Source organism: Raphanus sativus, chromosome 7 (assembly GCF_000801105.2).
Source record: "Raphanus sativus cultivar WK10039 chromosome 7, ASM80110v3, whole genome shotgun sequence".
In the NCBI taxonomy this organism is placed as follows: Eukaryota; Viridiplantae; Streptophyta; class Magnoliopsida; order Brassicales; family Brassicaceae; genus Raphanus; species Raphanus sativus.
Window position 1 is genome coordinate 3499727 of NC_079517.1, and position 14391 is coordinate 3514117.

A 14391-nucleotide genomic window follows, 5' to 3' on the forward strand; every position below is an offset into this window, starting at 1 on the left:
GAATTTATCCATATCTGATGAGATAGTAGGGCAGACTCGACTCAAAACTTACCCGGAGATTTTTCTTATACCCGAATGAAACCATTTTTCAAGATCCAAAAAAACTAATATCCGAATGAATAATATCCATATCTGAAAACATATGCCTAGTGGTTTTGCTATAAACTTTTTTTCTAAGCATTCAAATCTTGCTCTAAATTTGCTGTCATTTTATTCTACAGTTTTCTCTGTCACTCTCCTCTGATTGTCTTCCAAATGCTTAAGATTTAGTGAAAATTGTCTTACAAAAACAAAAAGAATTGGTTTGAAGAGAAAGCCTAATGTAATTACATGAGTGCTAAAGCGTAGAAACTGTGGTACACTATTTAAAACCTAGAACGAGTTTTAGAAGAGCTATGCTTAATGCATATGCATGTGAATCTTCTTATGGTTTAGCGTTTTGGGCTTCGAGGCTATTCACTTTCATTGTTAGCGAACGGATGGTATCAGAAGCTTCCTATAGCGTTTACCAAAATGAAGTGAGTATGCATGGAGTAATTAAAAGGACTATATTATATTTAGGTAACAAAGGACTAACCCGTAGCATATTCCTCAAGTCATGCTCCATCAAATCTCTACGGGCTCTTTCTTCTTGAAAGATCTCAGTCACCATCTGCGACTTCTCCAAGTCTTGAATCTTAGCTTCTGACTGTTTGAGCTGCTTTGTGTCAAACAATGTAATCTATAGGCAAAACTTATAATTAAATAAAGACGAGCTTTAAAGAGTTTTCTGGCTCTAGCTCAGCCACAAGTTTTGTTGATTCATCTTTTACCTTATGTGATTCTTCCTCAAGCATTGCTTTCTCTCTCTGCAGCTCACCTACCAGTTTTTCTGATTCATCTTTTACCTTCTGTGACTCTTCTTGAAACATTGCCTTCTCTCTCTGCATCTCATCTACCAGTTTTGTTGATCCATCTTTCACCTTCTGCAAGTCCTCTTCAAGCAGTGCTTTCTGTATCTTCAACTCATTCACCAATTTTGTTGATTCATCCTCTTTTACCTTCTGCATCTTCTCCAAGTCTTGAATCTTAGCGTTTGACTGTTTGAGCTGGTTCGACAACTCAACCACCAGTTTTTCTGAGTCATTTGTTACCATCTGCGTCTTTACCATGTCTTGAATCTTAGCTGCAGACTGTTTTAGCTGGTTCAATAGCTTAGACACCAGTTTTTCTGAGTCATCTTTTGACTTCTCCAAATCTTGAATCTTAGCCTTTAGCTGTTTGTTCTGGTTCATATCAAACAATAAAACATATTTAGCCAAAACAAACACCAATAACAAAAGAAGCAAAAAATTTAAGAAAAATGGAAAAGAACATTACTTGCGACTCAAGCTGTCCTCTCTGTCTCTGTAAGTCAGCCACATGTTTTGCTGATTCGTCTTTCACCTTCTGCAACTCAGCTGCTTGATTAACTGATCTTGCGTCATTGAAACTACGGTAGAAGAGAATATGTCAATATAGACTAAAAAACAATCTACTATCTATTATATTTAGATTCAAAGGAAACATATTAAACCTTATCCCATGCCCATGCCCATGCCCATGTTTCTCAATCTTGATCCCGTTGTCAGGTATCATTCTGTCACCAACAACTCTGGATTGTGTAACACCCTATGTTGTACAGAAATTTATCAGAAGATCAAATACTTAAACAAATGATGAATACTCTAATTAGTAACAAAAATTTACCTGAGAGTTTAGGTGGTTTCCTCCAGATGATTGGCTATTTTGCATGCAACCAGCTGGTGCTGCATTATAAGAAGAAGATCCCTTATCATGCTTCATGTTGTTGAAAGGTACTTCTGACTTCTTGTCCCCCTGGCGAATAGTCTCTGTGGAGGAACTTACGTGATTAGCTTGCTTCCGCCTTGGCGCATAACCAATCTCGTGGCACCTTGAAGTCCTATCCAACAAATAAGATAACGTAAGAAGAAAGTCTTAAAACTCAGATAGATATGTCTAATACTAGTATGCGAATAATATTATTTAATAAATACCAATAGGTCTTTTGATATGAAAGCAATCGGTTTTCAAGTTTAGCAAGAACTGCAGTTCGCTCAAACCCTTGCTTATTATGAGCTGGTTGTATGAAATTAGCTTCCACTAAACCAATAACACCACGTCCATCACTTCCAGCAGCATTCCAAACCCTCCAAAATGGCTGAAAGATAACAAGCAGAAACGCATACTATATGTTAAACAATACAGTGAAGATAAATGACCATGACTAATAAAGTTGTTGGTTATATATGGTCACCTTGATAAGCCGGTTCTTGTGGTAAACATTGAACCCTTGTATGTCAATGTGATGATGAGCATCTTTCACAAAGCCAAGCTTTAGATCAGCAACCATCTGAACAAAAAATTATGAATTAAAGACTTTTTAAGAGAGGAAGTAATATAATGAAAAGAAACTAAGACTTACTTCTTCATTTGATGAACATTCTGCAGAACGCACAGGTCTGTATGTTTTCTCTTCGGTCAACATCATGTCGTCTAATAAGCTGTGATGTTCCACCTCTTCGCCACGAAGAATGATTTTGAATTTTGAAGGAAGTCTGAGATACAGAATCGATACATAACTCTGCATATATCAAAAAACAAGAAATTAGTCAATGAGCACTTGAAGAATAGTTCACAAATTAGAACGGTGCTAAGAAACATGAAAGCACGTACACGTAGCGAGTGGCGATACGTTAGGAAATGCCTCGAGTTAGGATACGTTTTCGCCATTTCTATGTTCTTTTCGTCTCTGTTTACACCTCTTAGTTGAATATCCTGTATATATAAAATCACACATCAGTTGTTACATATATATATATATATATATATATATATATAGTTGTGTAGTCCAAAATGTTGCTAGTGATATTACATGAGGATTTGTATCAAAATCAAGTTCCAGCTTCCCTTCATCGTCCTCCCATAGATTATAAATCACGATCCGAGTTCCTTGCTCTTCTAGGAAATCAAACTGTATCATTTTGAAAAGAATGAGATACAATACAAAAGTTTATGACGACAGAAGATGATCGAAAAAATAATACAACTAAAACAAACCTGTTCGAATAACGCTTCTTGGGATGAGTAAGGAGACCACTTCACAATAGTCTCTAAATTATCAAACCACTCATCTGTGGAGTTGTATGTTATCTCCTTCCAGGCGTTATCTACCAACTCAAAATCAACCTAACATTAACAAAGACAACAGACTTTAACGTTTTGAAAAGAACAGTAATCTTAAATACACAGACAGTAATTTGAATGAATTTTTTTATTCTTTTTTATGTACCGTGGGGACAATGGCTTCACATTTTCTTGTCTCGTAAAGAAACGTATATGATAACATACCAATGCTCTGTGTTGTTCTGAAACAGTGATAAAGAAACAGTTCTTAGATGTGAAACAAAGAAAGCAAACTACCTAATGATGGTGTGAAAGCGACTTACTTGTTTCCATTGGTTCCTCGACAGCGTGAGAAGACAATTGCATCGGCACCAAGCCTCATTGTACTAGTCTTGAATCCATTCCCATCTTCATTGTTTGTTTTTACATTGTAATCATCAACATTAGTCAATGCCAAAACTATATATCAAAACGATTTTTGAGAAGGCTTACATTGACCAACTTTATTAGCCATGTTGCGTTTTCTTGAATACCCCAAAGAGAGACACTCTCTAAACCTACCCGGATCCATCCCACCTCCATTGTCTGCAATGTAAAACCCGCCAGATCAATTAGAGGTTTCTTATAATTAAATTTTAAAGAGGAAAATATGCAGTTAGCAGATGTTTTCTAAACCTTCAACTATGAGAATGCTGCTCTTCCCGTCTTTTTCATTTGTTGCTGAGTTAACATGAACATATGTAGCCCCATTACATACCTATAACACAACAAATTGATCAAACATAAGTTTTGTTATGCATCTAGACATCCTAGTATACATAGATAACACACCAATCCGTGACTAATGCACCCTGATGAAGGAGTTATCTATGCTATAAACATAAAAAGACACAATACAATACCTCGTCTAGAGAATTGTCAAGAAGTTCAGCCAAAGCTCCAAGTGCCCACTTGTGACTAGTGGCGTTAGCATGAAGAAACTGAGGATGAACCCTAACCGCCGCATCATTGCTACCTATATATATAAAAACAGAACAAATAATATACACAATTAGGGCTTCAAAACATTACATGCAAGATCTCAAACCTATATATTGACATAAGAAGTGTCAAGAAATTACAATAGCGAGGTACAGGCTCATCTTCTTTATCATCTCCAGCTTTCCAAAACTGTCTAGAAAGTCTCGGAGCTTCCGCTTCCACGATCGCCAATGGTTTGACATCCAAAGCCACAATCTTTTTACCATCTTCAGCGCTAACCACTGTCCTAGATTTCTTGATAGCCAAGTTATTACAATCACGGTCTTCTGAATATCTCTTGAGTCCAGGCTTGGAGGGGAAACCGGGGGTGGACGGGAGACACCGTAGGGTTTAGGGTTTGTACTCCCAGAGTTAGTCGTGCCTCCAACCACTAGCAACGGTTTCTTAGGCTTGGTTTTAGGAGAAGAATCCATGGTTACCAATAAGCAAAGTGAAGAAGAAGATTCAAGTGGAAGAAGGAGAGGCCGAGAGACGCGATTAGTCAAGTAATGGGGGGGAGCGACCGGATATTAATAGGGAGAACAAAGTAGTGCGACTTTAAATAACCGTCCACCTTCCCGTACTTTTAGTTACGCGCCGTCATTGACTCTTAACTCATGGGCCCATTTAAGTATTCAATTAAAGCCTTTTAAGATTACTTTAGAACTAATAAGGACAAAATTCTCAAACAAATATTAATCGTATTACAACATTAAATCAAAGGTCGTTTACTCAAAATTTATGTATTAGCACCTACCTAAGTAGTAAACGACCTTGATTTAATGTTGTAATACGATCAATATTTTGATTGTTCTCCTGTCTCCTTTATGTAGAGTATTTATTGGTACTGTTTTTCAAAATGTCTTCGTTACATATCAAAACCAACAATAACATTCAAGTCTAATAGCGTATTATGTTAGTTTTTGTTGTCATCACCGTATTATGTTGATCAAACGCTATGATCTTAACTAAATAAAAATAAATTTTGGCATTTTGTGCCGTGTGTAAGCTCCTTCATCCCATCGATTTTTATGGGCCTACTGACCCAAATGTTGGGTTATTGTTTAGAAATCACAATATAATGTGTTTGTCTCGGAAAGCCCATGTACTGATGGGCCTTCATGCCCAGATTGCCCAGGTAGATAGAACTCAAACCCGCCCAAATCTTTAAAAAAGTGTAAAGTGCATCCGAAGAAAAAAGAGCATCTTTGACAAAAGCTAATCATTAGGAGTAATTAGCTATGAATTAATCGGAATCCTTGTACAGTAAAGCAAATATATTTTACAGATCGCATTCTTAGTAAGAAATAAAGAACTTATAACTACCATATCAACTTATTCACACCCTTGTTCTCATCACATATATGCTTACTCAATGATTAACCGATATAATTAAACAGCAGACATTCTATTTAACTTGTTAATAGTACTCAATTATTAATCAACTACCCAAATGGAGTATTTAAGTATTTAACACGTTTTTCTTCGGCAATACTATCTGTAAAGTAAGTTAGTTGCCTTTAACATCTGGAATGAACTTATGTTGATGATAAACATGAATACTTGATCCTCATGTAAGGCATGTTTTGACAAAGAATGTAAGGCAATTTTTCAATAAAATGATAAGAAAACGAGGTCAAACTATTGTGGACAACTTGTTTTTGTATACAATTCATATTTGCAATAAGTTGTAAAGGAAACACAACGCTAAAATTGTTTTACCAATTCAGATAAATTAGAAATTTAAACCTTCAATCGTATATGTTTTCTGCAATTGAAGAAAAGCTGTAGTATGAAAGCAAAATTACGTACGCTTAAACCATCAGAACAGCAGCATATTACAGAAAACAAACACCAATCCAAGTAAGTTTTTTTCTTTTCTCAACTGCATATCCCAATCCCAAACAACGAATACGACAAAACAAGAAAAGAAGTATCAAAAGAATAAAAAAGCGACAAATAAAAAACCTTGCATGGATATTGGAAAAAGATAGGTGAGGTGGGCCGCGCGTGGGCCTTATAATCTTACTACTAAAATAAACCTCAGAAAAACAAAGTTTTAAAACACTACAAAATACCTTTTTTTGTCTCCTCCTTCTTATCTAAAGTTAATAATAATAAAAAAAACAAGGTTGATCAAAAAAAAAAAAAAAACAAAATAAACCTCTCTCTCTCTCCACTGTCATTGGTGAAGGCAGAGAGAAAAAAGACTGTTCATCACCATCTTCGTCTCTCCCAAGACAAATGAAAATGAAGAAGAAAGGTAAAGTCTTCCCATCTCCACCTCCTACTCAACCATCGCCATCGTCATCGTCGTCTCACTACCTCAACGAAGACGAATCTCTCTCCGTCCTGAGGCTTCTTCCAGCGACGATTCTGGTGCTAGTCACGGTTCTCTCAGCTGAAGAAAGAGAAGTCCTTGCTTACTTGATCACAAGAGGAACAACCGCCACCATCTCCCCTGACTCCAACAACAAGAAGACAACGAAGAAGAAGAAGAGCAACAAATCTGGCAGAAAAAACCACAAGCCTCCCGTGTTCGACTGCGAGTGTTTCGACTGCTACACTAGCTACTGGCTCCGATGGGATTCCTCTCCGAACCGCGACCTCATCCACGACATCATCGACGCCTTCGAGAACCACCATCTCGCTGCTACCTCCGGCGGCGGCGGCGGCGGCGGGGAAGACTCGGTTTCCGGGAGCAAATCTAAGAGAGGTAAGAAGAAAGAGAAACCGGGTCGTCGGGTCGTCGTCGTCGAGGAGGTGGTGGAGCAGCCGGTGATTGAAGAGAGCGTCGAGGTGGTGGAGCAGCCGGTGATTGAAGAGAGCCACGTGTCGTCTCCAGATAACTCGCCGGGGAGATTGAATGAAGCTGAGGTGGAGGAGGATGTGGAGGAGGAGGAGGTTGTTGAGGAAGAAGAAGAATCGACGGTGGTTTTACCGGCGGCAGCTGGGAGTGGACAACACAAGGGTTTGGCGAGGAAGGTACTACCGGACGTGTTGGGTCTGTTCAACTCCAGTTTTTGGAGGCTTTGGAATCCGAATGCGTAATCTAAAAAAAGCATCGTTCGATCCAAAAAGTTTATGCTTTTTCTCTTTCTCTGTTACTACTGTTTTTGAGATTAAAAGGAAAATGATCAAATCTTCATATGCTTTTTGTTCTTCTTCTCTAAAAAGATGGTATCGATCACTACTTGGTTATTTGTAATTGGTTTGATAAAAAAAAATGCAGTCTTTAGCTTTTCTTTTTTTTTTGTTCACTTATCATGTTCATGAAGTTCTCTCAAGAATATTTCAAAAAAGTAGCTTCATAGTCAAAAATTTGAAAAATACATGAAAAGTTTGAGAAAATGTAGTCAAATTCAAGCAAGGTCTTTAGTCTTCTTTGGTTTGGTGGTGAGACTCTAGTTTCTCTAGTCGCAGTTATTTGCTTAGGAACAAAGTTTGTGGATTAGGTAGACTGTTTCCGAGGGTGGGCCAACAAATATCTGAACGCATCCTCATACTCTGAGAGTGTGTCTCATTCTTTTACCTTTAAAATATTTAGGTAGCATCCTCCATGTTTATGTTCTTACCCTTATTATAAGTTAGCTAATTAGCTTAGGTTTGCAGTCTTTAATGCCTGACATCATCAATGCGTGTAAATATAACCCTAGAAGTACTTCATTTAAGTGCTGTGATTTACTCAGGAACAAAGATTCAAGAACAAAATATGTCTAGTTAGGCACCATGGTCTGGTTTACTTTTCTGTAATAGTACTATTTTGGGAAATGCAAACCAATGTGCTGGAAAGGTATTAGTAAAAGCTATCTATAACGCGCTTTCTCATTTGGATCTTTCATCAACCAACAAAACACCAACAAAAAAGAAAAGGCTAAAGTTTTTTAAAAGTAAGCGTCGCAGTAGCATCCTTGATTGTCTTTTTAGCTTACTATTAATGGAGTTCAGAGTGTCGATCAATGGTTGTTACAAATTGTTTCCTAACAACTCATTCACTATCACATGTCATATTATAAACTCTAACATGTCTTCCCAAACTAAGAAGATTAGATTACAAGTTCCTCTACTATGTTGCAAGTTGCAACAAAAACCAACATTTGTTTGATATTGTTGAAGTAGGAAACAAATACTTTAACAAACATCTAATCTGCTAAGCCAAGTTACAAAAAAAAACATCTAATCTGCTCCAGGGGGATGTCCATGTAGCTCCACACTACTCAATACTATTTTACCAATTTTAATATGTTATTTGTCAGTTGTCACAAACCTCGACATCTTTCTCTCTTTTTGATTTTCACCAACTTCTTTAGAATACAACCCACTAACCCAGCTCTTGTTCCTCTAGGCCTAGAGTTTATTCTTCTACTTCTTAAACCCAACAACATCTGCTAGCCCACATAACAGGCCTATCATGTTGTTTTTAATATAAAAGGTTATGATATTGTACTACTTTCCAAAAATACATGGAGGCTGCTAGGGGTTGCTTTTTTTGTTTTTTTGTTTAGAATGGCTGCTAGGGGTTGTTGTTATACGAAAATGAAACTGTTAAAGGAACACGTGCGTCTTTCAAGAGTTTTCTTGTTACTTGTATAATATTCAAACATCGACCACTCTTAATAATTATCCCTCTTTTTCCTTTTCTTTTTCTATGCATTTTGAATGGTCAAGCAAGCATGGACTAGCAACAGTAAACGGTGAGCTACTTTGGGTTTTTCTTACGTGAAATGAATTCATAATTAGCTGGTAAAATGGTCTGAAAGTTCAACCTCGGATAAAGATTATCAACCACGTCTGCGCCAAAGTAAAAATGTATTTGCTCTTCTCCTACAAATATAAATTAAATTTTGAAATTTACTGACGTCAAGATAAGAAAAAGAAACCAGTGGATTATTATTGACTTTCTTCATCTTGCCAACTAAACCAAAAAACGTAATAACACACGTCACAAGTTATAACTTATATTATATCCATTGTCCACTGGTTTCATCTATTCAAAATTCAGAAAAGAACCAGTTTATCAGTTATTATTGTCAAAGTTCTTATATATGAATTCAAACATAGGAGACTTATCAATTCACTGATCATAGTATATGTCTTTATTAATTATATATGCGGATAATAAGTATCATGACGTATTGACTTTCGAGATATAGAAAAACTTAAAACCATATGACGTTTAACAAAAGAAAAAAATTGGAATATCACATTAGAGATAAATTCGACTAGTCTCGTTCGTCAGTAATGATCTTCCACAAATACATTAGTGAGAATTCCATGTTCGTACGTGCATGCATCGTCTTTTATCTACTTTACAAAATCTTGAAAAAAGAAAATATTGATTGATTCTTACGTCAGATACTGCCTACCTTATGCAATAACTAGTGAGATATATTTTTATTAAAGGCACTCTATAGACAATACTATAAACGTTGTTCATGTATTTAGAGTTATGCATGCATATATACTCTTGAGCTTTATTCTGTAAAGTTCAATCCTTGGAAAGAATAGTCTTCTTATTTCTTGATCTATTTGTCTTTAGATATATAAGAATATCTTTGAAGATATATATGGATTAATGGGTTAATGATTAATAAACTCATATGTAAATGCTTAATGCTTACGTATCGTCTACGACACTGCCCCTTCTAGTTCTGCTTTCACTATTAGCATCGGGCCGCCTCTTCGTCTTTGACTTCGCAGTCTGCTCTAACACGAGGAATAAATGTCTATAAAATAGACTAAACTATAATATTTCCCTTCAAAAAAAATCTTACGACCTATAATAACAAACAAACAAACAAATCAAAAGAATCTTCTTCTTTAAAAAGTTGGTCGATCGCTCTTTGTATTTTTATAAGTTTTCCAGAGTTAATTGGGAACAACATGGAAGGATATGATGATGGATCGTTGTATGCTCCGTTTCTGTCGCTGAAACCACATCAAAGCCTTTCTATGTCGGAGTTAGAACAAGGCAGAGAAGAAGCCTCCAAAGTTAGAGAAGGTTCCTCGAGAAGCAGGGAGTTGAAAAAGAAGAAGGGGAAGAAACAAAAGTTTGCGTTTCAGACAAGGAGCCAAGTTGATATTCTTGATGATGGCTATCGTTGGAGAAAATATGGCCAAAAAGCCGTCAAGAACAACAAGTTCCCCAGGTTCTTCACTCATCCCCCTTTATTAGCTTAGTTTTTTTTATTAGCTTAGTTATTCCTCTCTTTTTCTTATATATATTAGATAAAGAGACAAGAGTTAAACTGTAGTACTGTACACATATGCTTAATTAAGCCAATCTCGAACCAAGATGGAGTCTAGATTGATTGTAACTAGTTTGCACATTATATGATTTGATTAATTGTAAAGCTAGATCAATGATCTACGTTTTTGCTGTCAAGATCAGTGATTAAAAAAGCAACGCCATCGGTTAAGAATTTTTTTAAGATTTTTACTCTTTTTAAAAAGGATTCTTGAAATATTGCTTTCTTTTAATTTTTTTTTAAACCACAAGAAACTGTTTTAGAATTTTCCGTTGGAGCTGCTCTAAAATATGTCTTGCAGTAAGATCATATAAAGTAGATGTGCATTGGGAAACAAGTTTGATGTCTATATATAATTATCATTCACATCAATTTTGGATTGATGATAAGTTAACTAATCTGCATATAGATTGAGTAAAATTATATGCTTTATTTTATAGTCCATCTAACAGCCAGTGCATAAAATGAAGTCTTTTCGTGAAAAAACGATCATAAAAGTGAGTTTGTGAACATTGAACATTAAGCTTTTTTTTTTCTTTTTTAATAACGGCTTAAATATAAATGTGCAGGAGTTACTACAGGTGCACATATGGAGGATGCAATGTAAAGAAGCAAGTGCAAAGATTAACAGCGGACCAAGAAGTTGTAGTCACGACCTACGAAGGAGTTCACTCGCATCCCATAGAAAAGTCTACAGAAAATTTCGAGCATATTCTCACCCAAATGCAAATCTACTCTTCTTTTTAATACCTTTTATAACTTTGGAGCGTATCATTCCGAGAGCCGATGTTGTAAATTATACAAATAAAAAAAGTATAATATTTACATTTCATGGCTGTTGGAAAAAAATAACCATGGTCAATTTGGAGACTGTTTCCTAATAATCTTAACAAAGTTGTTCATTTATAAAGAATACTTAGTCCCTAGACATTTCATAGTCTGTAAAATACCTTGTAAGCAAAATCTACTACATAAGATGTGATACTTTTGCGTTTGTTGGATGAATGTGAAAATGTAATAACCCTAATCATATTAGTTAATCAACTTCATTCTCTTATGCCAGCCTTAGCTCAGTTTCCTTCTTCTCATGATGCATGTTTTTGTTTGTAACATCAAATCCGGTCAGACCGGACAGGGTCAGGTAGAATTAGAACCACTAGGATTCTGATGCATCGGTTTTGGACTTGGATTAAAAATTGGACAGAAAGCTTCTCAGCTAAACATCGATTTGCTAACACAAACAAGAGAGTAGCTGGAGAAAGAAAAAAACAGAAGCTTGATCTTAACTGTCTCATGGATTTTTTTTATTACCATGACACCAACACGCAGTCTTGAATTACTACAAAACACTCAAAAAAACAAGATACTGGAATCTGTCGAGTGTGCCTTCTTGTATGGATCTTTAAACTGGAGCTGATTCTGCTTCCATATACCTACAAATCCTCTCCATAACCTCTCGCCCTTTGGCGCTATTCTGCATGAATTTCTCGGCGCACTTCTGCTCAACTTTCTCAGCCATTGAGGCCAGAGCCGACAAGGGTTTGATGCGAATGCTCGTCTCCTGGCTACAAACCGTCCATGCCGATGGATTCTCTGGATGAGGATCATACCTTATTCTCTCCTCCACTTCAATGAACTTCTGGAGACTAATGTTCTTTGTTATGAGCTGAATTAGAATCGTTTACCAAATAATTAGACGTTTATTACCATGTCAAATGCTAATGATAAAGCTAACCTAAAAATACCCCTAAAGTGCTTCACCAACACTACTGCTATATAAGCTAATCTAAACTACTAACGAATGCTTCATCTATAGATGTCAATTGGGCGGGCCGGGCGGGTTTGGGCGTGTCCGAATGGGCTTTATTTTTTTGCTGGACATATTTGGTCGAAGCCCAAATAGAACCATGTCCAAATGAGACCAAAACCAAATAAGACCATGATTTATTACATTTGTTGGGCTGTCCATGGGCCTATACGACCACTTAATGTAAACAACACAATTTTTCAGTTTTAAAAAGTAAAATTCATACAAGTTCTAAACTTCATAAAAACACACAAGTTCACAAAAGATAAATTGTGTTTTCTATTTTGGCAAGAAATTGTGTTTTTTCGGTTTTTACGAGAAATTGTATTTTTCGGTCTTGGCGGAAAATTGTGTGTTTTCCAATTTTTACGAGAAATTATGTTTTCGGTTTTGGCGGAAAATTGTGGGTTTTCTGGTTTTACGGGAAATAGTGTTTTCTGGTTTTTGCGGAAAATTGTGTTTCCAGTTTTGGCGAAAAATTACGTTTTTTTTTCTGGTTTTGGCAGGAAATTGCGTTTTTCAGGTTTTGGCGGGAAATGGAATTATTCAGTTTTGGTGGGAAATTGGGTTTTTCGGTTTTGGTAGAAATTTATTTTTCCGATTTTGGCGGGAAATTGTATTTTTTTGGTTATGGCGAAAAATTTGGTTTTTCGGTTTTGGCGGGAAATTTGATTTTTCGATTTTAGCGGAAAATTGTATTTTTTTTGGTTTTAGCTGAAATTACGCTTTTCCGGTTTTGGCAGACAACTATATTTTTCGGCTTTGGCGGAAAATTATGTTTTTCAGTTTTGGCAGAAATTATGTTTTCCATAACAAAAATCACACATAAACTGTTATAAATTAAACCTTTAGGCTTCAGGAAAATGTCGAAAAAATATTGAGTTTTTCCCAATTTGCTAAACCTAGACATTTTAGATTTTTGGGCCGCCCATTGTCCAAATGGTTAAGTCCAGTATTGTCCATGATATAATTGGGTTTGTCCATGTGGACAAAAATTTAGTTACGGACAAAAATGGACTTGCCCATTTTAGACCATATCAATTTGGACACGGGCCGCCCATTTTTATTCCGCCCATTTGACATCTCTAGCTTCATCCAAATCAAACTATCCTCACCTATAAAAATCTACAGAACTCTTGCTGATGATTTACCTGCATGGAACGTGATTTGCCATCCACAACAGTTGACTCAACACAGTGACAGATGTCCTGGCCCACGATCCGGTGAAGGAACCAAGGACCAGGAGCGTGGATGGTGAGGGCGCGCGTGGTGTGGAGTTTACCGGTCTCAGAGTCAAGCTTGCGGTTCAAGGTGTCGACTTCGAGGATGTGAGAAAGGATGCGTTTGTTTTCAGGGTCTGCGAATTTCCTCCACGAGGCAGCACTGACCCGCTCCCACGGGTGCTTGTACACATGCTCTTGTCTATATGCTTTTACCATCAGAGGAATCTAATAATAAAAACAAACAAACAAACAAACAGTAGATCGAAGAATAAGTAGGCATACAAGAGATGTAACATAAAACAAGATAATCTATAGCTGATATAACAGAATGGAGATCCGAATCTGAATACAACGATCAAAGGATAAGAGCTTACACCTAGATCCAACCGAAACAATTAGGTTGAAATATTTGATTTTTTATAGCTTAGATAAGCTTTCAACGAGAGCAACGATGAAGGAACTGGAGAATTAAAACGTTGATTTCGCAGATGCAAGGATCGAATCACAGAATCTCCAGTTCCAAATCCAAAAATCAAAAGCGCAGTTAACGAAACTAGCAATAGTGGCAATTTCTGAAACAAAGTTTCCAGGAAACAGATGAAGAAAGAAACGTACTTACAGTTTTGACTCTCGATGCTAATCGATTGTAGAACTGGGAAGAGAAGAATATACCTAAAGATATAGAGAGGTAGGCAATTGAAGATCTTTTGTGAGCGTAGAAGAAATGAATCCCAAAAATGGAGAACGTGACGAGAGGAAATGAAACAATGCAATGGCGGTGTCGAGAGACTTGCGGCTTTTTTCTGTGTGTTTACGAACCACAATGCCTTCTCTCGTCAGCGGTAATGGGCCTGTAAAAGCTCCGATATTGGGCTTTGAGTTTTGATAGTGTTGACTTTTGAGCGGAAGAAAGATTTATGCGATGCAT

At 36.6% G+C, this 14391-nt stretch overlaps 4 protein-coding genes across 9 annotated transcripts; 2 read left to right on the forward strand and 2 right to left on the reverse strand.

Moving 5' to 3' along the window:
• Window positions 1-244: 244 nt before the first annotated feature.
• On the reverse strand, window positions 245-4700 carry LOC108815166 (protein MICRORCHIDIA 5). Its single transcript, XM_018587816.2, is given in 19 exon segments — window positions 245-496; window positions 578-697; window positions 813-1265; window positions 1360-1471; window positions 1556-1650; window positions 1729-1942; window positions 2037-2200; window positions 2297-2392; window positions 2465-2623; window positions 2716-2817; window positions 2915-3013; window positions 3100-3228; window positions 3332-3407; window positions 3489-3573; window positions 3658-3750; window positions 3841-3922; window positions 4068-4180; window positions 4287-4508; window positions 4511-4700. Coding segments are annotated over 19 exon segments (2595 nt in total). The 5' UTR covers window positions 4620-4700; the 3' UTR covers window positions 245-424.
• Window positions 4701-6282: 1582 nt separating this feature from the next.
• LOC108814842 (uncharacterized) lies at window positions 6283-7398 on the forward strand. 2 transcript variants are annotated; one of them, XM_018587472.2, is made up of 2 exons: window positions 6283-6948; window positions 6985-7398. In XM_018587472.2, the coding sequence occupies exons 1-2, from the start codon at window positions 6430-6432 to the stop codon at window positions 7234-7236; spliced, it is 771 nt and encodes a 256-aa protein (XP_018442974.1). In that variant the 5' UTR covers window positions 6283-6429; the 3' UTR covers window positions 7237-7398. The 2 variants fall into 2 exon arrangements, with proteins under 2 accessions (XP_018442974.1, XP_018442973.1); XM_018587471.2 differs by having other exon boundaries at window positions 6284-7398.
• A 2555-nt stretch (window positions 7399-9953) lies between these two features.
• LOC108818082 (probable WRKY transcription factor 75) lies at window positions 9954-11490 on the forward strand. The gene is made up of 2 exons (XM_018590944.2): window positions 9954-10334; window positions 11003-11490. Exons 1-2 carry the CDS (start codon window positions 10069-10071, stop codon window positions 11178-11180), a joined length of 444 nt encoding a protein of 147 aa, XP_018446446.1. The 5' UTR covers window positions 9954-10068; the 3' UTR covers window positions 11181-11490.
• A 139-nt stretch (window positions 11491-11629) lies between these two features.
• Window positions 11630-14292, reverse strand: LOC108818081 (uncharacterized). 5 transcript variants are annotated; one of them, XM_018590942.2, is made up of 4 exons: window positions 14083-14251; window positions 13838-13974; window positions 13392-13688; window positions 11630-12099 (listed from the first exon to the last, which is right to left on the reverse strand). In XM_018590942.2, the coding sequence occupies exons 3-4, from the start codon at window positions 13677-13679 to the stop codon at window positions 11836-11838; spliced, it is 552 nt and encodes a 183-aa protein (XP_018446444.1). In that variant the 5' UTR covers window positions 13680-13688; window positions 13838-13974; window positions 14083-14251; the 3' UTR covers window positions 11630-11835. The 5 variants fall into 5 exon arrangements, with proteins under 5 accessions (XP_018446444.1, XP_018446443.1, XP_018446442.1 ...); XM_018590941.2 differs by lacking the exon at window positions 13838-13974 and having other exon boundaries at window positions 14136-14292; XM_018590940.2 differs by lacking the exon at window positions 13838-13974 and having other exon boundaries at window positions 14079-14251.
• Window positions 14293-14391: the final 99 nt, after the last annotated feature.

Coding starts and splice junctions, on each gene's coding strand:
- LOC108814842 (XM_018587471.2), top strand. CDS start 6,430: ATGAAAATGAAGAAGAAAGGTAAAGTCTTCCCATCTCCACCTCCTACT.
- LOC108818082 (XM_018590944.2), top strand. CDS start 10,069: ATGGAAGGATATGATGATGGATCGTTGTATGCTCCGTTTCTGTCGCTG. Junction 10,335..11,002: donor AAGAACAACAAGTTCCCCAG/GTTCTTCACTCA, acceptor ATAAATGTGCAG/GAGTTACTACAGGTGCACAT.
- LOC108818081 (XM_018590941.2), bottom strand. CDS start 13,679: ATGGTAAAAGCATATAGACAAGAGCATGTGTACAAGCACCCGTGGGAG. Junction 12,100..13,391: donor GCAAATCACGTTCCATGCAG/GTAAATCATCAG, acceptor ATTCTAATTCAG/CTCATAACAAAGAACATTAG.